At 41.8% G+C, this 17,862-nt stretch overlaps 1 protein-coding gene across 1 annotated transcript in view; it reads right to left on the bottom strand.

Annotated features, from left to right (window-relative positions):
- Positions 1–12,033: 12,033 nt before the first annotated feature.
- Positions 12,034–17,862, bottom strand: part of IL13RA1 (interleukin 13 receptor subunit alpha 1) — a 53,892-nt gene continuing 48,063 nt past the window's right edge. The window contains exon 11 of the mRNA XM_055338756.1: positions 12,034–14,542. Coding sequence (XP_055194731.1) covers positions 14,450–14,542 — 93 coding nt within the window. The 3' untranslated portion in view covers positions 12,034–14,449. The remainder of the gene's footprint in view (positions 14,543–17,862) is intronic.

Below are 17,862 nucleotides of genomic sequence, written 5' to 3'. Positions count from 1 at the left end.
CACTTAGTACCCATCATGAAAAGAGCAATAGCTGCCATTCATCAAGAGCTTATTGTGTTCTCGGCACTAGGCTTTGCATGCACATCCTCAGCTTCATCTTCCAACCTAGCCCCACGTTTAATGACTTTTTTTCCCTTGAGGGGAAAAATACATGTTAATGGCTCTAAAGCTTGAGTTTTCTCATCTAAGCTGTTAAGACAAATCCTACTACAGAAACTGGCTTGGTTCCCGTCGGAGTTTCTGTTCTCAGGGCTCTTCCAGGCACAACCCAACCCCAAGCTCGATTGTATGTGGCAAGGGGCCCAGCTGCCATAGCTGCGCCATCAGCTGTGATCGCCGGGGGCAGGGGCTGGGGCAGGGGGCGAGCCGCTGGGGTCCTGGTTCCTGGTGGTCCTCGTGTTGTAATGAGCCGGCTAAAGACCCCCTACTGTTGATTGGTTGCAAGCTGAGCCAAGGCACCAAGGCTATTCTATTTCTTTCACGGTTACATCGCTGGGACACAGCAGCTGTCACTCAAATCCAGGTCATCTCTTTTCAATGCTCTGTGACATTTAAGGGAGCAGATGGGACAACTTGTCAAATGCTTGTCCGAAGCTGCTCACCTGGACCCAGAAATCCTTCCCCTCGGCCAACAGATTTTTTCATAAAGGAGCGCTAATCTCTCTGGCTTCCTGCCCTCCACATCTCTACAACCCTAGATGCTGGGGCCATTTGCTAGGTTCAGAACCTTCTGGCAGGCACCCTCATACCACCACCTCCATTCTTCCTTTGTAATTCTTTCACAAGTAGAAAGAATAGAACTGCTTGTTGATTACCTTGGGGCTTCCCTGTGTCCCTACGCTCCATGACAGTAGATGGAATGGACTATCTTCTCTGCTCTACCTACAGTGCCCAGCACTGGGCCTGGCCCAAAGCAGATGCTTCATCAGTGTTTGTCCAAGAATGAACAAACGAACCAACCAACAAGTGAGTGAGAGAGCAAAGTAGAATCAAATAAATTTGGTAATTGTTCTCAAACCTTTGAAGAGCTATCATATGGAAGAGGGAGGATATTTTATTAACTTTATCTTTTGAAATAATTTCAAAGTGACAGAACAGTTGCAAGAATACTACAAAGAGGGGTGCCTGGATGGCTCAGTCGGTTAAGCATCCAGCTCTTAATTTCAGCTCAGGTCATGATGTCAGGGCCTTGGGGTGGAGTCCCGAGGTGGCCTCTGTGCTCAGGGCAGAGTCTGCTAGAGATTATCTCTCTCTCCCTCTGTCCCTCCCCCTGCTCACCCTCTCTCTAATCTCTAAATAAATAAATGAATAAATAAATAAATAAATAAATAATAAAATATTTTTTTAAAAAAGACTACTACAAAGAATCTTCCTAGACCATCTATCCTGGTCCCACCAATTTTGAATATTTTGGGACTCTCACTACTATATATTAATGTTCTCTCTGCACCATTTGCAGAACCATTGTATATATCACTCCACTTTTCTCCTTCATCTTTCAGTGGGCAATTTCCAAGGACAAGGACAGTGTCATAGATAACCACAGCACAGTTATCAAATTCAGGACTTTCAACAATGATACACAAGAGCAATCTACAGTTCTTTTTCCAATTTTGCCAGTTGTGTAGGAAACTTTTTTGTTCTGTTTGGTTCCCCAGGGTAGAAGGACGAACAGGTAGATAGATATACAAGGAAGATGATTTTTGATTATGGAATGTGAAGATTGATCTAAAAAATTAGACCGGACTCTCAGAGGACTAAATGGTCTCTCTCCAACAGCAGAGAACTCCCTGTTGCTGGAGGTATTTAGGTGGAGACTAGATCACCTGTCAGAAACGAGGAAAGAGAGGAGCCCTTATGACCATGAGCTACAATGGAAGCTCTCTGTGTGCATCTCTGCAAACGAGGTGATTTACATGCAACATTATCAGCTTCTTTTTTTCCACTTAGCATTTCTAGTGTCAGGGTTGGCCCTTTGTGCAGCTAGAGTAGCCAGTGTTTTCCATGGCGTGGTGTCAAAACAACCTCGATGTTCTATCAGCCTGATAGTCTTTCCTCTGACATGTTCTACAAACAGGTCAGCGCCGAAATAATAAAACTAACATGTAGTATGTGCTTACGATGGACCAGGCACTGGTTTAAAGTGCTTCATCAAGTGTTAAATCATTATGTCTCTAAAGAACCCCAGGATGCAGCTCCTATTATTATCCCTGATTTACTGATGAGGAATCTGAAGTCCAAGTGGATTTTTGATATCTTGCATTGGTTCAGATCCAATGCGCTAGAATATTTAAGGCAGTATGTTCCAGTTCAAATGAGTATATGTAAAGATTTTTTAAATTAGATCAATTCTTAGAAAAGAAAAATAAGTGAAAGAAAATGAAACATAATACTTCAAGACTTTGAGAATATTAGTATTCCTTTATCTACTTAATATGTATTCTTTTCTAAAATAGGGCAAGCTAATTCAGAGTTTGGGGGGTTAATTTTGTTGTTGTTGTTCTATATTTCTTTCTTTAAAGATTTTATTTATTTATTTGAAAGAGAGAGATCGTGCACCGGAGAGGGCCAGAGGGAGAGGGAGAAAGAGTCTTAAGCAGACTGCACTGAGAAGAGAGCCCAATGAGGGGCTCAATCTCACAACCCTGAGATCACAACCTAAGCCAAAACCAAGAGTCAGACGCTTAACTGACCACACCATCCAGGCCCCCCTGGTTCTATATTACTGTTTCCTGATTTTCTGATTGTTATTGTTGTAATTATTATTTTTATTTTAGACACAAACTTTTCACTGTAATTGACATGCTGATTCCAGATTCCAGATTCTCCTAGAGACCGTCTGTATAAAGCTGTTGAAGCTCCCTATTGCACTACCATCCCAGAAGGCAAAGGAACCAGGACAATAGCTCCTTTCCCAAGCCTGGTGGATTTCATATTTTTCAGCATAGTTACCTCCTGGCTAATTCCTACTAACTCTTCAAATTTCAACTTAACTCCCACATCCTCAGAAAAGTTTTTGCTACCCTTCAAGATATGGTCGGATTCCCGTTAACTGCTCTCACTGCATCATTACAATCTTTCACTCAGAGGAACAGTCACATTCCATATGATTGTTTCCTGTCTTTACAGTTAGACTGTCATGCAACTTTTGGAGGGGCTGCATCTCTTTTTTTCCCCAATGTAGCTTCAGCTTAGCACGGTAGCCACTCAATAAATGTCGAATGAATGAACAAAAAGATGAAGACCCAGTTCCACTCCTGAAACGGAGGCTGGCAAAAGAAAACATCAATGAGTAAGTGGTGCCCCTGGAGGCACAAAAGAGGATGTTCTAGTATCAAAAGTCAAAGCGAACCAGTGACTCGATCAAAACAAGGGATTCGGTGGGTCCAGCAGAGAGCTGTGGTCCCAGTCAGAGAACTTCGGTCAGTAGGTACATGCAGCAGCAGCAGCAGCAGCAGCAGCAGCAGCAGCAGCAGCAGCAGGAAAGCTCTCAATTCGGCGCTAGTATGCCATAGCTGACCGGAAGTAGTCTGCTGTCAAGGGTTAAACCCTTCTGGAAAAAAAGGATACTACAGAACACGTGCCCCCATAGTGTGCTTCACTGGGGACAGAGAAACTGAGCCAGCCTAAAAAGACTTCAGGGAAGAACTCTAAAAAGTGTTTGAGAGGAGAGGTCTTGGTGGCTCCAAAATCATGTCCCCTCTCACCAAGGGGCAATCACAGAGCTGCCATTACCATTTCTCCACGCAGCCCCCAGATGGCAGCAGCGTGTTACTCTTGAGCGGTGAGTTGCTGGCAAGTGCTCTGCCTTGCCTTCTTGCTGCCATCGCGTGACTGCCCTGTGGCAGGCTCAGATTTGGAGTCTCTTCACCTGTGCCAAGAGGCTTGCAATGTGTCTTCTGGGAGTGACCCCATTGGTCTTTCCTTGGGTGCTGGCTCCTGCAGCCCTGACCCTTGAAGTTGCTTTCCTCTCATTGCCACTCGAGTGCCCTCCGACCTGGTGGAAATCATGACCCAATGGTTTTCTCCAACAAGCCATAGTCCACATGTCCAACACAGAATTCACATTTCCCGTCCACCCCGTCCCTTGCCCCTGCTCGAGCCTTTGCTTCTCTATAGCATCTTGGATCTCTCCCATCCATTCGTCAAGTCCTGGTGAGTCCACCGCTAAAATATTTCACATCTGAGCTGTCTTCTCGAATTTTCCTTGGCACAGGAGAGCCTCACCACCTCTCAACTAAGCTCCTACCTCATCTGTTTATTTCTATCATCTTCCTCCTACAATCCATTCTTGCTACCACCATCAGTGACTTTGCTCAAACTGCTCCCAGGACAAGAATGCCCCCTTTTTCTAATCTGTTCAGATTGTACTCACCCTCCAAGGTGCACATGATTCTTTCCCCTCCTTATTTACAGCATTTCTTTTGGGCGTCCGTTTACAGCTCTGATTTTTCACACTCTGCCTAGAAGATTATGCATTATATAATAGATAGATAGATGATAGATCGATCTCCCTCCATTCCTTAGCCCAGGATGCAACCATGTGGCACAAATTCTTCAAGTCATTCCCCCATCAGTACTCTAATGAGAGGCATCACTAGTAGATTTCAGCGGTCTTTCTACTGAGCCCAAACTCAATCTCAAAATCGTCCTTAAAATGGTGTCTCCAGGCAGAACTGGTTTGCTAGATGAAATAAATATCCATCCCTACTGTAAACTCTAAGAAACAATGAAACAGAAAGCACAGGCACATGGTGGGTGCTCAATACATAGCTGCTGAGTTCGGTATCCTTACATGCTAATCTGACTCTACCAAGAGATTACAGCTGGTGTCAGACCTGACTGGTTGGTGCCCATGTCATATAGTTTTAATATCACTCTCAAAGGAAAATGATCACATCAACAGAGAAGGCAATGGGCACCTGGGTGGCTCAGTCGATTAGGCATCTGCCTTTGGCTCAGGTCGTGATCCCAAGGTCCTGGGATGGAGCCCCACTTCGGGCTCCCTGCTCAGCGGGGAGTCTGCTTCTCCCTTTTCCTCTGCCTTTCCCCCCAACTTCTGTGTGTGCTTTCTCTCTCTCTCTCTCTGAAATAAATAAATAAAATATTTTTTAAAAAAATAAATAAGGCAAGCTTAGACTGTTCCTGGCTTATGTGCCTTCTTCCTCTATAATTCTAGTTCAGGTCTCCAAGGGGCCCCTATGAGCAGGCAAGGCAGCTCTTGGGTGTGAAGCTCACAGCAAACCCAGGCCTCCCCTTGGGGGTGAGGTTTGTCAATTGTCTGCTAGCTTCCTCAGTGGCCCTAGGTTCTGACCAGCCTTATTTTGGGCTGTGTGTCAGGGTACACATTAATCCTCAAATATTAGAGGTTTACCCTGCACTCTCATCTTGAGAAAATAGTGTGGGCTCCAAACAACCTATTGTACTGCCAGAAACAGCTATCTAGCATTTTTTCCCCAGTTTTCATCTACTCCAGGGGATGGAAGGAGGGAAGGAAAGGGAGGGATGGAGGGAGACAAGGAGAGAGAGAGGAAGAAAGAAGGAAAGACAGAAAAATTACTTTTGACCTGGGGCACATAGGTGGCTCAGTCGGTTAGGCAACCAATGCTTGGTTTTGGCTCAGGTCATAATCTTGGGGTTGTGAGATCGAGTCCCATGTCGGGCTCAGTGCTCAGTGGGGAGTCTGCTTGAGGATTCTCTCCCTCTGCCTCTCCCCTCCCCCTCCCTTTCTCTCTCTCTCTCTCTCTCTCTCAGATAAATCTTTTAAAAACTACTTTTGATTTTAAGTGTTTTTAGAAGCATAAAAAAGTTAAGATTCTAACATCCTGAGATTCAAACGTCGAAGTCTTTTTCTAACAACAGTGCAATTGGAAAATGTCATGTCACTATCAGTTCAGTACAATGAAGGTAAATAGCATAACACGGTATTGTAAAAGCAAGATACATCACTGCCACCAGGATTATTATTTTCATATAAGGGTACAGGAGGGGCGCCTGGCTGGCTTAGTTGGTAGAGCCTGCAAGTAAGTTTGAGCCCACATTGGATATAGAGATTACTTAAAATATATATTTTTTAAGATTTTATTTATTTATTCATGAGAAACAGAGAGAGAGGCAGAGACATAGGCAGAGGAAGAAGCAGGCTCCATGCAGGGAGCCTGATGCAGGACTCGATCCCAGGACCCTAGGACCATGCCCTGAGCCAAAGGCAGAGTCTCAAACCCTGAGCCACCCAGGCATCCTGAGATTACTTAAAATCTTTTTTAAAAAATGGAGAAGGAATTAGTGCAAAAATAATGGTATGTGTTTCATAAGCTACTGTTTATTAAAGTTCCCTTTCTATGGTATTTCGAAACCTCACAATAAAGTTTGAAATAGGTTCTCTTAGCCTATTGCAGATTTAAAAAAAAATGAGGCTCTTTCCCAAAAGTAGAACTCAAAGATAATTAAGTGGAACAGGAGAGACAGATCTGAAAATTAAAGAATTCATCCAGGACACCCAATATCCAAATAATAGTTGTAGAAATAAAAAAAATAGAATCATGATCATGTGAGAAATAATCCAAGGTGAAGTCTCAAACATGAAGGATGAGTTTTTAGATTGAAAGGGCTCATAAGAGCCCAGCCCCAGTAAATGGAAGGAGCTACTCAAGAAGGCATGCCATTGTTAAATTTTAAAAAACTAGAGACCCAAAGAAAACTTTTAAGGCTTACAGGTAAAGAAGAGTTACACCTAGAAAACCAGAAATTAATAAACGAATCAGACTTTTCAAAAGCAACACTAGAAGCAAGAATATAGTGGAATACAGTCTTCAAAATTCTGAAGGGAAATTGTTTCTAATTAGGAGTTCTTCACCAAAGGCTAGTTTTAATTATATGTGAAGCTATATTCAGACACAGAAGGGTTTTATTCAAAATTACATCCCTCACAATCATTCTAAGGAAGTTATCACAGGGTGTAATCCCGCAATGCCAGGGTGTCAAGCAAGAAAGAGGACCACCTGAAATGTGGGGAGCAGAGTCCATCAAAGAAGAGAAGCAAAGGGAGCTCCCCGGATGACAGGTGGGGGGTGGGCCTTGAAGGCAAACATACAGAATGGATCAGGAAGCAAGCAAACTGCAGGAGGGTTGTCTCCAAGAAAAAGAAATGGAACTCGTCAATTATGCATATGATATGTGACCATGCTGAATGGGGTTTTGTGGTTTTGTCAGCGAGTTTGGGGCTGAACTCATGACAGGTACATAGAAAAACAAACTGAATCAAAAAAGAGACAATAAAGGGAAGACAAGATAAAGGAAATACAACTTAATGATACTCTACGTGGGTCAACTGTGTGCAACGATTATACAGTATAATGCAAATATTGAATATTTTGTTTTGTTTTTAAAGATTTTATTTATTTACTCATGAGAAAGACACACACAGAGAGAGAGAGAGGCAGAGACACAGGCAGAGGGAGAAGCAGGCTCCATGCAGGGAGCCTGATGCGGGACTCGATCCCAGGGCCCTGGGATAATGATCTGAGCCAAAGGCAGATACTCAACCACTGAGCCACCCAGGCGCCCCAATATTGAATATTTTAACCCCAATTTTTTTGTATTTGCAGAAATGTAAGTGCATGTGGGGTAGGTGTGTGTGCGCACACGTGTGTGTATGTGTGTGTATGTCTGTGTTGGGGACATATAAGAAAGCTAGATCCTCATCTTTCATAGCAGAAATTCAGAAATAGGTAGTTTCTAAACCTAAATAAAAATAGGAAATATTATTGTTAGGGTGTTAGTCAGAAGAGTTATATACCAAAAGAACCAGCGAAAAATGTTAAAGCAGTTTAAAACAACACACATTTATTAGCTCACACTTCTGTAGGTCAGAAGTCCAACAAAGTATGATTGAATTTTCTGCTTGGAGGTCTCATAAGGCTGAAGTCATGTAGTTGGCCAGCCTGGGCTCCTATCCGGAGACGCTAGAGGGGAGAATCTACTGCCAGGCTCGTTTATGTTGTTGTCAGGATCCAGTTCCTTATAACAGTTTCTAATGACCTCTTCCATCCTCAAATTGGCAACAGAACTTTGAGTCCTTTCGGTGCTTCAAATCTGTCCTCCTCTTCCATTTTCAGCCAGAGAAATTTCTCTGCTTTTAAGGACTCAAGTGATTAGATTGGGCGACCTGGATAATCCAGGATAATCTCCCCATTTTAAGATCTATAATCTTAATCCCATCTGCAAAGTCCCTTTTGCCACGTAACAACGTAACAACGTTTTTACAGGTCCCAGGGATAGGGTGAGGGCATCTTTTCTGGGAGCAGGAATCAGGGGTCAGGAGTGGTGGGGCAGGGGACCGCTGTTTTGTATAAACTCTGTGGTGTTCTTCAACTTTATACATTATGTACATGTTTTATTTTGAGCAAATTAAAACAAAAGGTTAAATTCAATGACCATATGTGCAAGTATTGAATTCGAAAGGACTCTATTTTAGCTAATATATCAAATATCATTATACAAGCAATCTATATTATACAAAATCCATTTTTGCGTGTGTTTCTAGACAAAATGACCTAAGATCTGCAAGGCAGGGTAAGGAATAGTTGTTAGGCATAATCATGGCTGGGCCCATGTGAAAAATCTGATTTGGATGGACAACAGGGCTCATCCAATCTATCAATTCCTCTGTTCTTACCATTGTATTAAAGGAGCCACTCTGCTTATTTTTGGCAGTTACTGCTCATAGCTAGCTACTTCCTGTAGCAACAGTAGGTGACTGTAAATGCATTTTCTTGATATGCAAAACAAGTCATTATCTTAGTTTTTGTGGAAGTCAGAATAGAGCTAATCTAGTCCAATCTCCCCATTTTACAGATGACAACACTGATGCCCATAGAAAGGAAGGTACCTGCCCATGGTATTGCTAGTGTTTGTAGCAAAGATCCTCACTTCTGAATGAGTTCTACAACTTATGGCCAGTGTTATGAACTTTGCACGGAATGAAAAATTGCTAAGTCTAACATTTTCATCTTATAGATAGGGAAGCAGATGCAAACAGGAAGAAATGCCTGCCCAAGGTCATTTGGAACTCCTGAATTCTAATCTAGGTTACTTTGCCCTGTGCAAAGCACACTGATGAATGAATGCCCAAATAAATCTGAAAAGCTGTAAAAAGCTCACCTAAATGGTTGAAATTCTCAAATAGCTTCTGTTTGATAAGCAATTTGACAACAATTTGAAATAAAATGTTTCTTCTTTAGGTAGCTTTCTTCCTATGACAAGTAAACATATCACTGGCCTTCTAATACAGGCTCTAATGTCAGGCTGACTTGGTTTCCAATTCTGTCTCCTTTACTAGCTGTGTGATCTTGCATATACAACCCATTCTATTTTTTTAAGATTTTATTTATTTGGGAAAGAGAGAGTGAGAGGGAGAGAGCATGAGCAGGGGGAGGGGCAGAGGGAGAGGGAGAAACAGACTCCTCGCTGAGCAGGGAGCCCAACATGGTGCTCCATTTCAGGACCCCGAGACTATGACCCAAGCCAAAGGCAGACACTTAACCGGGTGAGCCACCCGGACACCCCCAACTCAATCATTTTATATCTCAGTTTCTTCATATGTAAAATGAATATAATAATGCCACCTATCTTCATGGGACTCACATGGGAATTTAGTGAAATAATCCAAAGAACTTGGCACCTGGTAGCCACTTAATAACTATTTTCTCTGTTTATGTAATATTTATACTTAATAAATGTTGAAAGCTAGCAATGAAATATTTTCCTGTTGCTAATAGTAAACTAATAGTGTGACCATTAGGAAAGACAGTTAAAGGCCAACGAACCTTAAGGAAGAAATGATCTTGGGGATTGATATAAAAAATATCTGGGGATTGATATAAAAAATCCAAGTGACAATAAAACTCCTCCCTTGCTTAAAGCAAAAGCATGCCAAGATTTAGCCAGAGTATTCACACACCACAAAATACTTGTTTTTGATCTAATCATCATGGTTTTAAAGAAGAGTCTCTGAAATAAATGTTTCCTTTCTTTCTTCTAAAACTACTAATAACTCTAACAGCATAATGTGTTACTCAGTGAGCACAAAGTCATGCTTGTAAAAGAGCAGGACTTCATGGAAATGACAAAGTGGTAAATTATTCTGGAAATCAAATATACTTCATTCTGGCTCCTCTGAGACAAGGTGAACATGTTTATGACTACAAAAATTTGTTTTCCACAGATCTCATATAGATATACAACCTTGAGTGTCTGTACTCAAATGTTTTCTGTCATAATACTCAGTGTATTGATGTAAAGCAGCAAAGCTTTCTTATTAAAAACACAACTATACTTACCCGGAAACAGATTTCTGGAATCTTCTTGGATCATTCTAGATAGTTCCAGAAATAATCTCTCTGAGATCAGCAGCCCCTACCCACTCCCTAGGGTTTGGCTCTTGTAAAGATTCAGGGTAATTCTGTGGTCTGGCTAAAGACCCACTCGGAGAGCTTAACACTGTTAAATAATAAAAATTCAACCAAGTAAATTTTAAAGATCTAACTGGCTTTATTAATTGACTCATGAATAGAGCAATATCTCATCTATCAAGTAGAGAGGAGTTCCAAAGAGCCACAGAAAAGAAAAGGCTTTTAAAGGTAGAGAGGGTGTGGAACCTAAGTGGCTCAGCTGGTTAAGCACCGAACTCTTGATTTCAGCTCAGGTCATGATCTCAGGGTTATGAGATGGAGCTCCACATAGTCAGATTTCAGATTCCCTCTCCCTCTCATTCTTCCCCTCTCCCACTTTCCCTCTAAAAAAAACCAAACAAACCAAGAGAGGGAGTGGAAAAAAGGAAATTATCAGCAAGGAATCCATTGTTTTAAACAAGGTCACTCTCCTAAGAGGAACGGAAAGGGTCTATCAGTAAAATTTCCAGCGCTGACCAGGAAATTCCATGTTGACGAGTTAAAGGTTACACTCTGGGAGGTTGAAACTACAGTTAGTTTAGGTATTAAGTCTTGGTTTACTAGTTTATTAAGTTTGGGTAAGTGACACCATTTTGGGCCTGTGGTTTTCTTTTTAACATGAATGAGGAAAAGAAAACCCCTCCATGACATTCAACCCATTTTGCTGTAGTTATAGAAAATATTAAACCACATGACCATCTCTTAAGAGGACAGCTGTTGAAAACTGATGATCAGTCTCGCACCCAACCTTCTCATGTGATTAACTCCTAACCCGGGGTCCCCCTGCCATGTATATACCATGACAGCCTCCTGAAGAGTATGCACACACACTTGTATTTCTTTTTCTTTTCCCATACGTTTCCTGCCACTGGTTGGGGGTCACAATCAGGTTGATGACAGACATTCTCTTCCTGGGGCAGGATGACATCGTTGGCAACATGCCAGAGCCACTCTTGATGAAGGTCACGCCCTGGACTCCGGTGACGTGCTGCTCTGCAGGGACGCATCCATGTCTGGGTGACGCTCCTTCACTGGGAACACCCAAACCAGCAGGTATGTGGGAACGAAGACTTGCATCAGCTGGCAGAAATGGCCCCCCCCTTCTTGTCCTTGGTAATGATGTGCTTTTCTGGCCCTTGGTTGAAGGAGGACGGGCGGAGCCCCTCACAGCCACCAGCCCAGTGGTGCGGCCTCAGCTGCGCCTGGGGACCTGGGAGGCAGGTGTGTGCAGTGTGGGGAGCCCCCACCCGCCCCCCGCCTCTCACCCTGGTGCAGCGCCAGCCCCATAGTGCATTTCCCTTAATTATCAGAACCACGATTCATCAAATACCTACGTCCCTTTTAGGTCCTGCTTGCACTGACAGTGTTGATACTAAACCCAGTGCATGCTCTTATCAGAAAACACAGGTGGACCAAGAACAGCAGAGAAGCTTATGAGAAATGACTGTAAGATAAAATGGCCATCCTGGATGGTTGGGTTTTTTTTCCCCACAACATTTATTCTTTTAGCTCCAATTTTTCCACCACCCACCCCTCATTAGCATTCTGCCCCCCAAAGTAAGACCAAAGGAAAACATGTGGGTGACATACAAAAAGACAATATTTATTTCACTCAAGCTTTCCTATAAGAAGTTAAACAAAATGATCCCTAGTTGAAGGCATTACCAAAAATATTGTTAACATTGTTTTGCATATCCCTTCAGTGCCCAGATAAAGGAAAAACTTATCTGAATGAAAGAATAAGAATGACCATCCTTACAGTGGGTTTACTTAGGTATGTGGAGAAAAAAAAATCCATACAGTTTAGGAGTAACATAGCAAATGAACCTACGAGTTTCCCACAGGGGAGGGAAATTCCACTGATGTACTCAGGTTCCCAAGAGCTCCCAAAGCCTGGAGATCACTTCTCAGCAATTATAGAACAGCCATAGGTATTCCCTAACTCACTGCCCTTTTCCCTCAACTATCTTGCAGCTTAAAGCAGAGAACAGAAACAAAATGCAATCTCCCTACTCCCGGGCTGTGACTGTCACCATCTGCAGTCCCCTGGTTAATCGTAATACCAAAGCATTCCCCCCTTCCCATTGTCATCCAAATAGGATGCCAGGAAAATTGGCTTTGGGTGAGGCGTTTAGGTGTTTTGCTTTCCAGAATGAAAAAAAGACTTGACTAGGAAATAATCTTATCCCTACACAGGAAAACCAAACGTTCTTTTTAGAGAACCAGAGAACAAACTGGGACATCTACTCTGCCTGTCTCCCTTTTTTAGGTCTCAATCTGACCTAAAAAAAAAAAAAAAAAAAAAAAAAGGACGGGAGGAAACACGTTGATCTCTTCCCTTGCCATGAAATTTCCTCAGAAAAGCCAGGGCACACTCCTCCACTGCGATGCAAGCAGGTGGCCACTTCCGCCCAAACCTCTGGATAGCAGGCATCTCTGACCTCCTCCCTTCCCCTAAGAGCAGGAGTTGCAAGTGGCAGCATCTGATTGCCAAGTAATGGGTGAGTGTCTGGAGAACTTGCGGTATCAAGTTTTTAAGTTCCTACCAGGAATCTGAGTCGGTGCACATGAGGAGAGAGAGTGGGGGGCAGGGGAGGTTAGCCTCTCACTTCCACACTTCTTTAAATTTGGAGGAAGGTGGAGGAGCGGAGGGAACACCTCTGTGGGTATGGTGTAGGGCTGGGTGAGAATGGAACCCTAACTTAGTATGCAAAAAAAAAAAATGAATACAAATGTTGGAGCCGCAGATGCTATCCATATAAAGAAGCAGAACCTATTCATAACCAGTTGTGACTGTAAGGGAAAGGGGGAAGACATAACTATTCTTTTCTGAAGCAAACAGCGAAGTTTTAAGTGATGATAATACCTCCTTTCAGTTTAGAAAATGCATAATTAGTAAATGCTGAAAACCTTCAAAGAAATGCAGACTCACGCAGAAGTTACAAATATGCAAAAATCAGTCATTGTTTGTCTCCTCACACTTTACCTGAGATGCAAATTACTCCCTGCCCCTCTAGGTGTTCTGAGCAGCTTTAAATTCTAATTTCTGATGAACTGGGGGAAAGACACACTGACAGGAATGTGGGAGAATGCGACAGGGGCGAGACTGGGTGTGGGAACCAGGGTCTGGCAAATGACCGGTGGAGATTAAATGGTAAGAACAGAGGAGTCTCCACAGGACTGTCAAACCCTTCGAGTGGTGCCTCACAGCCAGGGGCTGAGCACAGGGACACCTGGTGAATATCTGATCGGCAGAGATTAAGAAGACATGACCCATTGTGGGAGATGGTGTGGGGTTCAAACTCTCATACCCAACAGGTCTTTCTACCTCCACTGCCCCGAAAAGCCTGCCGCAGCTTTGAAAGGTAAAGGAGCTGCCTCTGCTGTTTCCTTAAGTGTCATCTCTCATGGCCAACACTGATGTCTGGGCCTTTCAAAGCGGAGAAAATTGCTGCTCAAGGGGTGGATGATTCCAGACTGCTAAAAGTTTTAAGAGCCGCAAACATTCCTCAATGAGATCCTAAACAACAGATAATAGATTTTTTACCAATTTCATTTGCTAGATGTTCTCTGTGACTCAAGTTTGGCATTAGCAACTGCACCCAAAATGAGTTTCACACAACAAATAAAATGTGTTGGTATTGTTTGACACAAAGAATACAAAGCAGGCACAGATCCCTCAGAAGTTGTCCCAACTCTTGATAAGATTAACTCTACCGCCATCATTGCTGGCTGCTTTGTCCCCTCTTTTGAAGTCTTCGCAAGGGATGTCTGCTTTTATAATTCAACAACAATGATTCCCCTCTCTTCACCAAGGAGCCCCTTGTGTTTAGTTTCTCAGTGCACGACTCAACATAACAATCGTGGCTCTTCTGAGCTGCCTGTTTTTAAATGGCCCAGTAGTTCTAGTTTCCATTGAAGGAGTTCCCCCGATCACAAACGCAGAATGGGATGAATCTTTACAAGGTCATGCTGAAGGCTAAAATAAGTTATCCCCATCACTGAGAGGCTTTCTTCAGGTTTTCAATCAGCACTACTGAGTCAGTTTCTTCTTTCGTTTGCTTCTCATAGATGTCATACTTCTTCCAGTGCTGGAAGGGAGGAAAACACACACACACACATAAGATGACTCTTTTAAACAATGTTCTCTCCCTGAGGAATCACAGCCAGTGCTTATTTTTAGGTTTGCGTGCATGGAACCATAAGTGTATGTTTTCCTGTTACAGTTTGGGGTTTGCTTTTTTTTTTTTTTGACTTAAGAATTATCTATTTGAGCAATTCATGAAACAAAACAATCAGGAATTAACATTCAGAGCAGGGCAGGGAAGGGGGGGGTGGGAAGCATGGGATTGTTACATGATGTTTGACAGCCATCTCAAGAGAGAAGTTTGGATATCTCCAAAACTGGAAACAAAGTCTTTTGAGGACGAATAAAAGGGTGGTGGTGCTTTTCTTACTTAAACGTTACTACCTTTATTTTTCTTGCTACTCAAATTTGCCCATTGCTCCAGAGATATAATAGCCTCAAAAAGTAACCAGCAGGGAGGTCAATGGCAATATATAAAATGTCCCCAAAAGTCTTAGTTGCAGTTAAAACTTTTGAAAGATCGTATATTGATAGTTTCATGTGACATCATTTGCTAGAATCTGGAATCATGAGTTTAAAGGTAAGCTCATCTTGAACTCAATGTAAGCATGTCTCTTAACGGTGAAAGCCAATATTTTGGTCTTTGCCTTCTTTACTTATAAATCAAGAGAAAGGGTGGAACCTGAGCTCAGTCTCCTCATCTGTAAAATAAAGTTGCTAGACTAAACCAGGGATCAGCAAACTGCCCTGACAGGGCTGGATCCAGCAGGTGGCCTGTTTTGGTAAATAAAGTTTTATTGGAAAATGGCCACGTGTCTGTCTCTGTGTTGTCTGTGGCTGCTTTCATGCTACAACAGCAGAGGTGAGTTGCCATGACTATGACCGAATGGCTTGGGAAGTCAAGAATGTGGCTCTTTACAGGTAAAGTTTGCCACCCCTCCACTAGATTACTTCTAAGCTCCGTCTCTGCTCTGATGTTTTTTGGTTCTCGAAGCCTCAGAAAGGAAACAGAAAGCAGAAAAACAGAAACAAGAGCAATGGTGACTCTTCAGCTGCCTTGGGCTGTACGATTAAAGCTGGACTGAGCAGGTCAGGAGCATCCAGTCTTAGAAAGCATGTGCAGGGATGAGTCGAACACTGCTTAAAACAGCTAAATTATTCTAAACAATTTAACCTCATACTCCTAGTGGATTGGCTAAAATAAAAAATTCTGACAATTTCAAGTGCTGACAAAGATGCAGAGTAACTGGGTCTCTCATATAATGTTGGTGGAAATGCAAAATCCTACAGCCACTATGGAAAACAGTTGGATGGTTCCTTATAAAATGAAATATACACTTATTCATGACCCAGTAATCCCACTCTCAGGTATTTACCCATGAGAAATGGAAATATGTCCACAGAAAGACCCCTCCGTGAATGTTTATGGTAGCTTTCTTCATAAAAGCCCCAAACTAGAAACAAGTCCACTGTCCTTGAACAAGTAAATGGTTAAATAAATTGTGGCATGGCTGTATCAGGGAATGTTGCTCAGCAGTGAAAAGAAATGAACTACTGATAATATGCAACACAGATGTCTCTTAAATGTACCATGCCAAGTGAAATAAGCCAGACTCAAAAGTCTATGTATTTGTGTCACATTCTGGAAAAAGCAAAAATCTAGGTCTAGAATACAGATCAGTGGCTGCAAGGGTATAAGGTCAGAGGTGAGGAGGATGACTACTATAAAGGGGCATGAGGGAACTTTCTGGAGGAAGATAAAAATGTTCCAGATCTTGACTAGAGTGAGTGGTAGCTACACAACTGCACACATTTGCTACAGCTGCAACTATACACTTAAAAAGACTCAATTGTATTTTACATAAATCAAATCAACAAACCTGACTTTTGAAAATGTGAAATGCACATGATCTAATAAAAGGCAGTCTGAAAAAAATTACATAACCTTGAAATAATGGCTTATTCAATAAATGGCACTGAGACAACTGGCTAACCATTTGGAAAATAAAGTTAAACCCTACTCGATGGCCCACATGCATAAATTCCCGATGGACTCAAGACCTAAATGTAAAAACCAAAATCAAATACGTACTAGAAAAATATATTGTGCAAAAGTACATAAATCTGAGTCAGGAAAAGTCTTCCTACACACAAAAAATACAGGAAGATCTGAATGCATAAACAGCAAAAACCATCACTAATCACCCTAAATACCATACCAAGGCAAATGGACAAGCCAAAGGATTAATAACCAACAGATAAAAAGAGCATTACAAACTACCAAGTTTCCAAAACATGCATATAGCAGGGAAAAAGAAATGGACAATGAACAAGAAATTCACAAAAAAATTTAATTTGAGCCCATGAACATACAAAACAATACAAAAGTTGATATATAAAATGAAAACAAGATGCCCTTTTCTCATCTGTCAATTGGCAAAAAATAAAAAAAAAATTAGATACCCTCACACTGACAAAAGCATGGTAAAACCACCATTCAGACATCCTATGGCTGGGTGTATAAGTTGGTACAACCTACTTGTCATCTCTGCTTCTCGTGAAAAATTTAAAAGTATGTATCCTATTGCCCCCTTTCCTTAAAATGAAGGACTCATACTCTACATCTGTAACCAGGGTGTTTAGTTTAACAGCATATATTACGTATTTTTATGTGTCAGTAAAATTGAGCTACCGCATTTTCTTTACCCTCTGTATATTTCATTGCATGAATGCACTGTAATTTATTGGCTCAGTGTCCTTAATAGATATTTAGCCTGTATATCCTTTCTGGATGACAATTCGTCAATATTAATCAGAGTTTAAAAAGTATAATCTCCTTTGATCCAGCAATCTTACCTGTAACAATATATCCCTCCAAAATAATAAAATATATATGCCAATATAGTTGTGAAATGATGCCTGTAATAATGAAATTTAGAATTCCTCTAAATGCCCAATAATAGGGACTTGGTTCAGTACATTATGATATATTCACACAATGGAATACTTACTAGTTAGCCAGTAAGAAGTATACTATAGGACCAGGGTTGGCAAACTTTTTCTGTCAATGGCCAGATAATAAATATTTTCAGCTGAGTCTCTGTCTCCAAAACTCATTCTGCTGTTACAGCATGAAAACAGCCATAGATAACATGTAAATGAACAGGCATGGCTTGTGTTCCAACAAAACTTGATACTGAAATTTGAATTTCAAATAATTTTCACATGTCATGACATAATAGTTTTCTTTAGATCTTTTCAACTACTTAAACGCATAAAAACCATTCTTAGCTTGCAGGCTGTAGACAAGCAAGCAGTAGACAA

Source organism: Nyctereutes procyonoides, unplaced genomic scaffold (genome assembly GCF_905146905.1).
Source record: "Nyctereutes procyonoides isolate TBG_1078 unplaced genomic scaffold, NYPRO_anot_genome, whole genome shotgun sequence".
NCBI lineage: Eukaryota > Metazoa > Chordata > Mammalia > Carnivora > Canidae > Nyctereutes > Nyctereutes procyonoides.
This window is presented reverse-complemented; position numbering and strand designations above follow the sequence as displayed.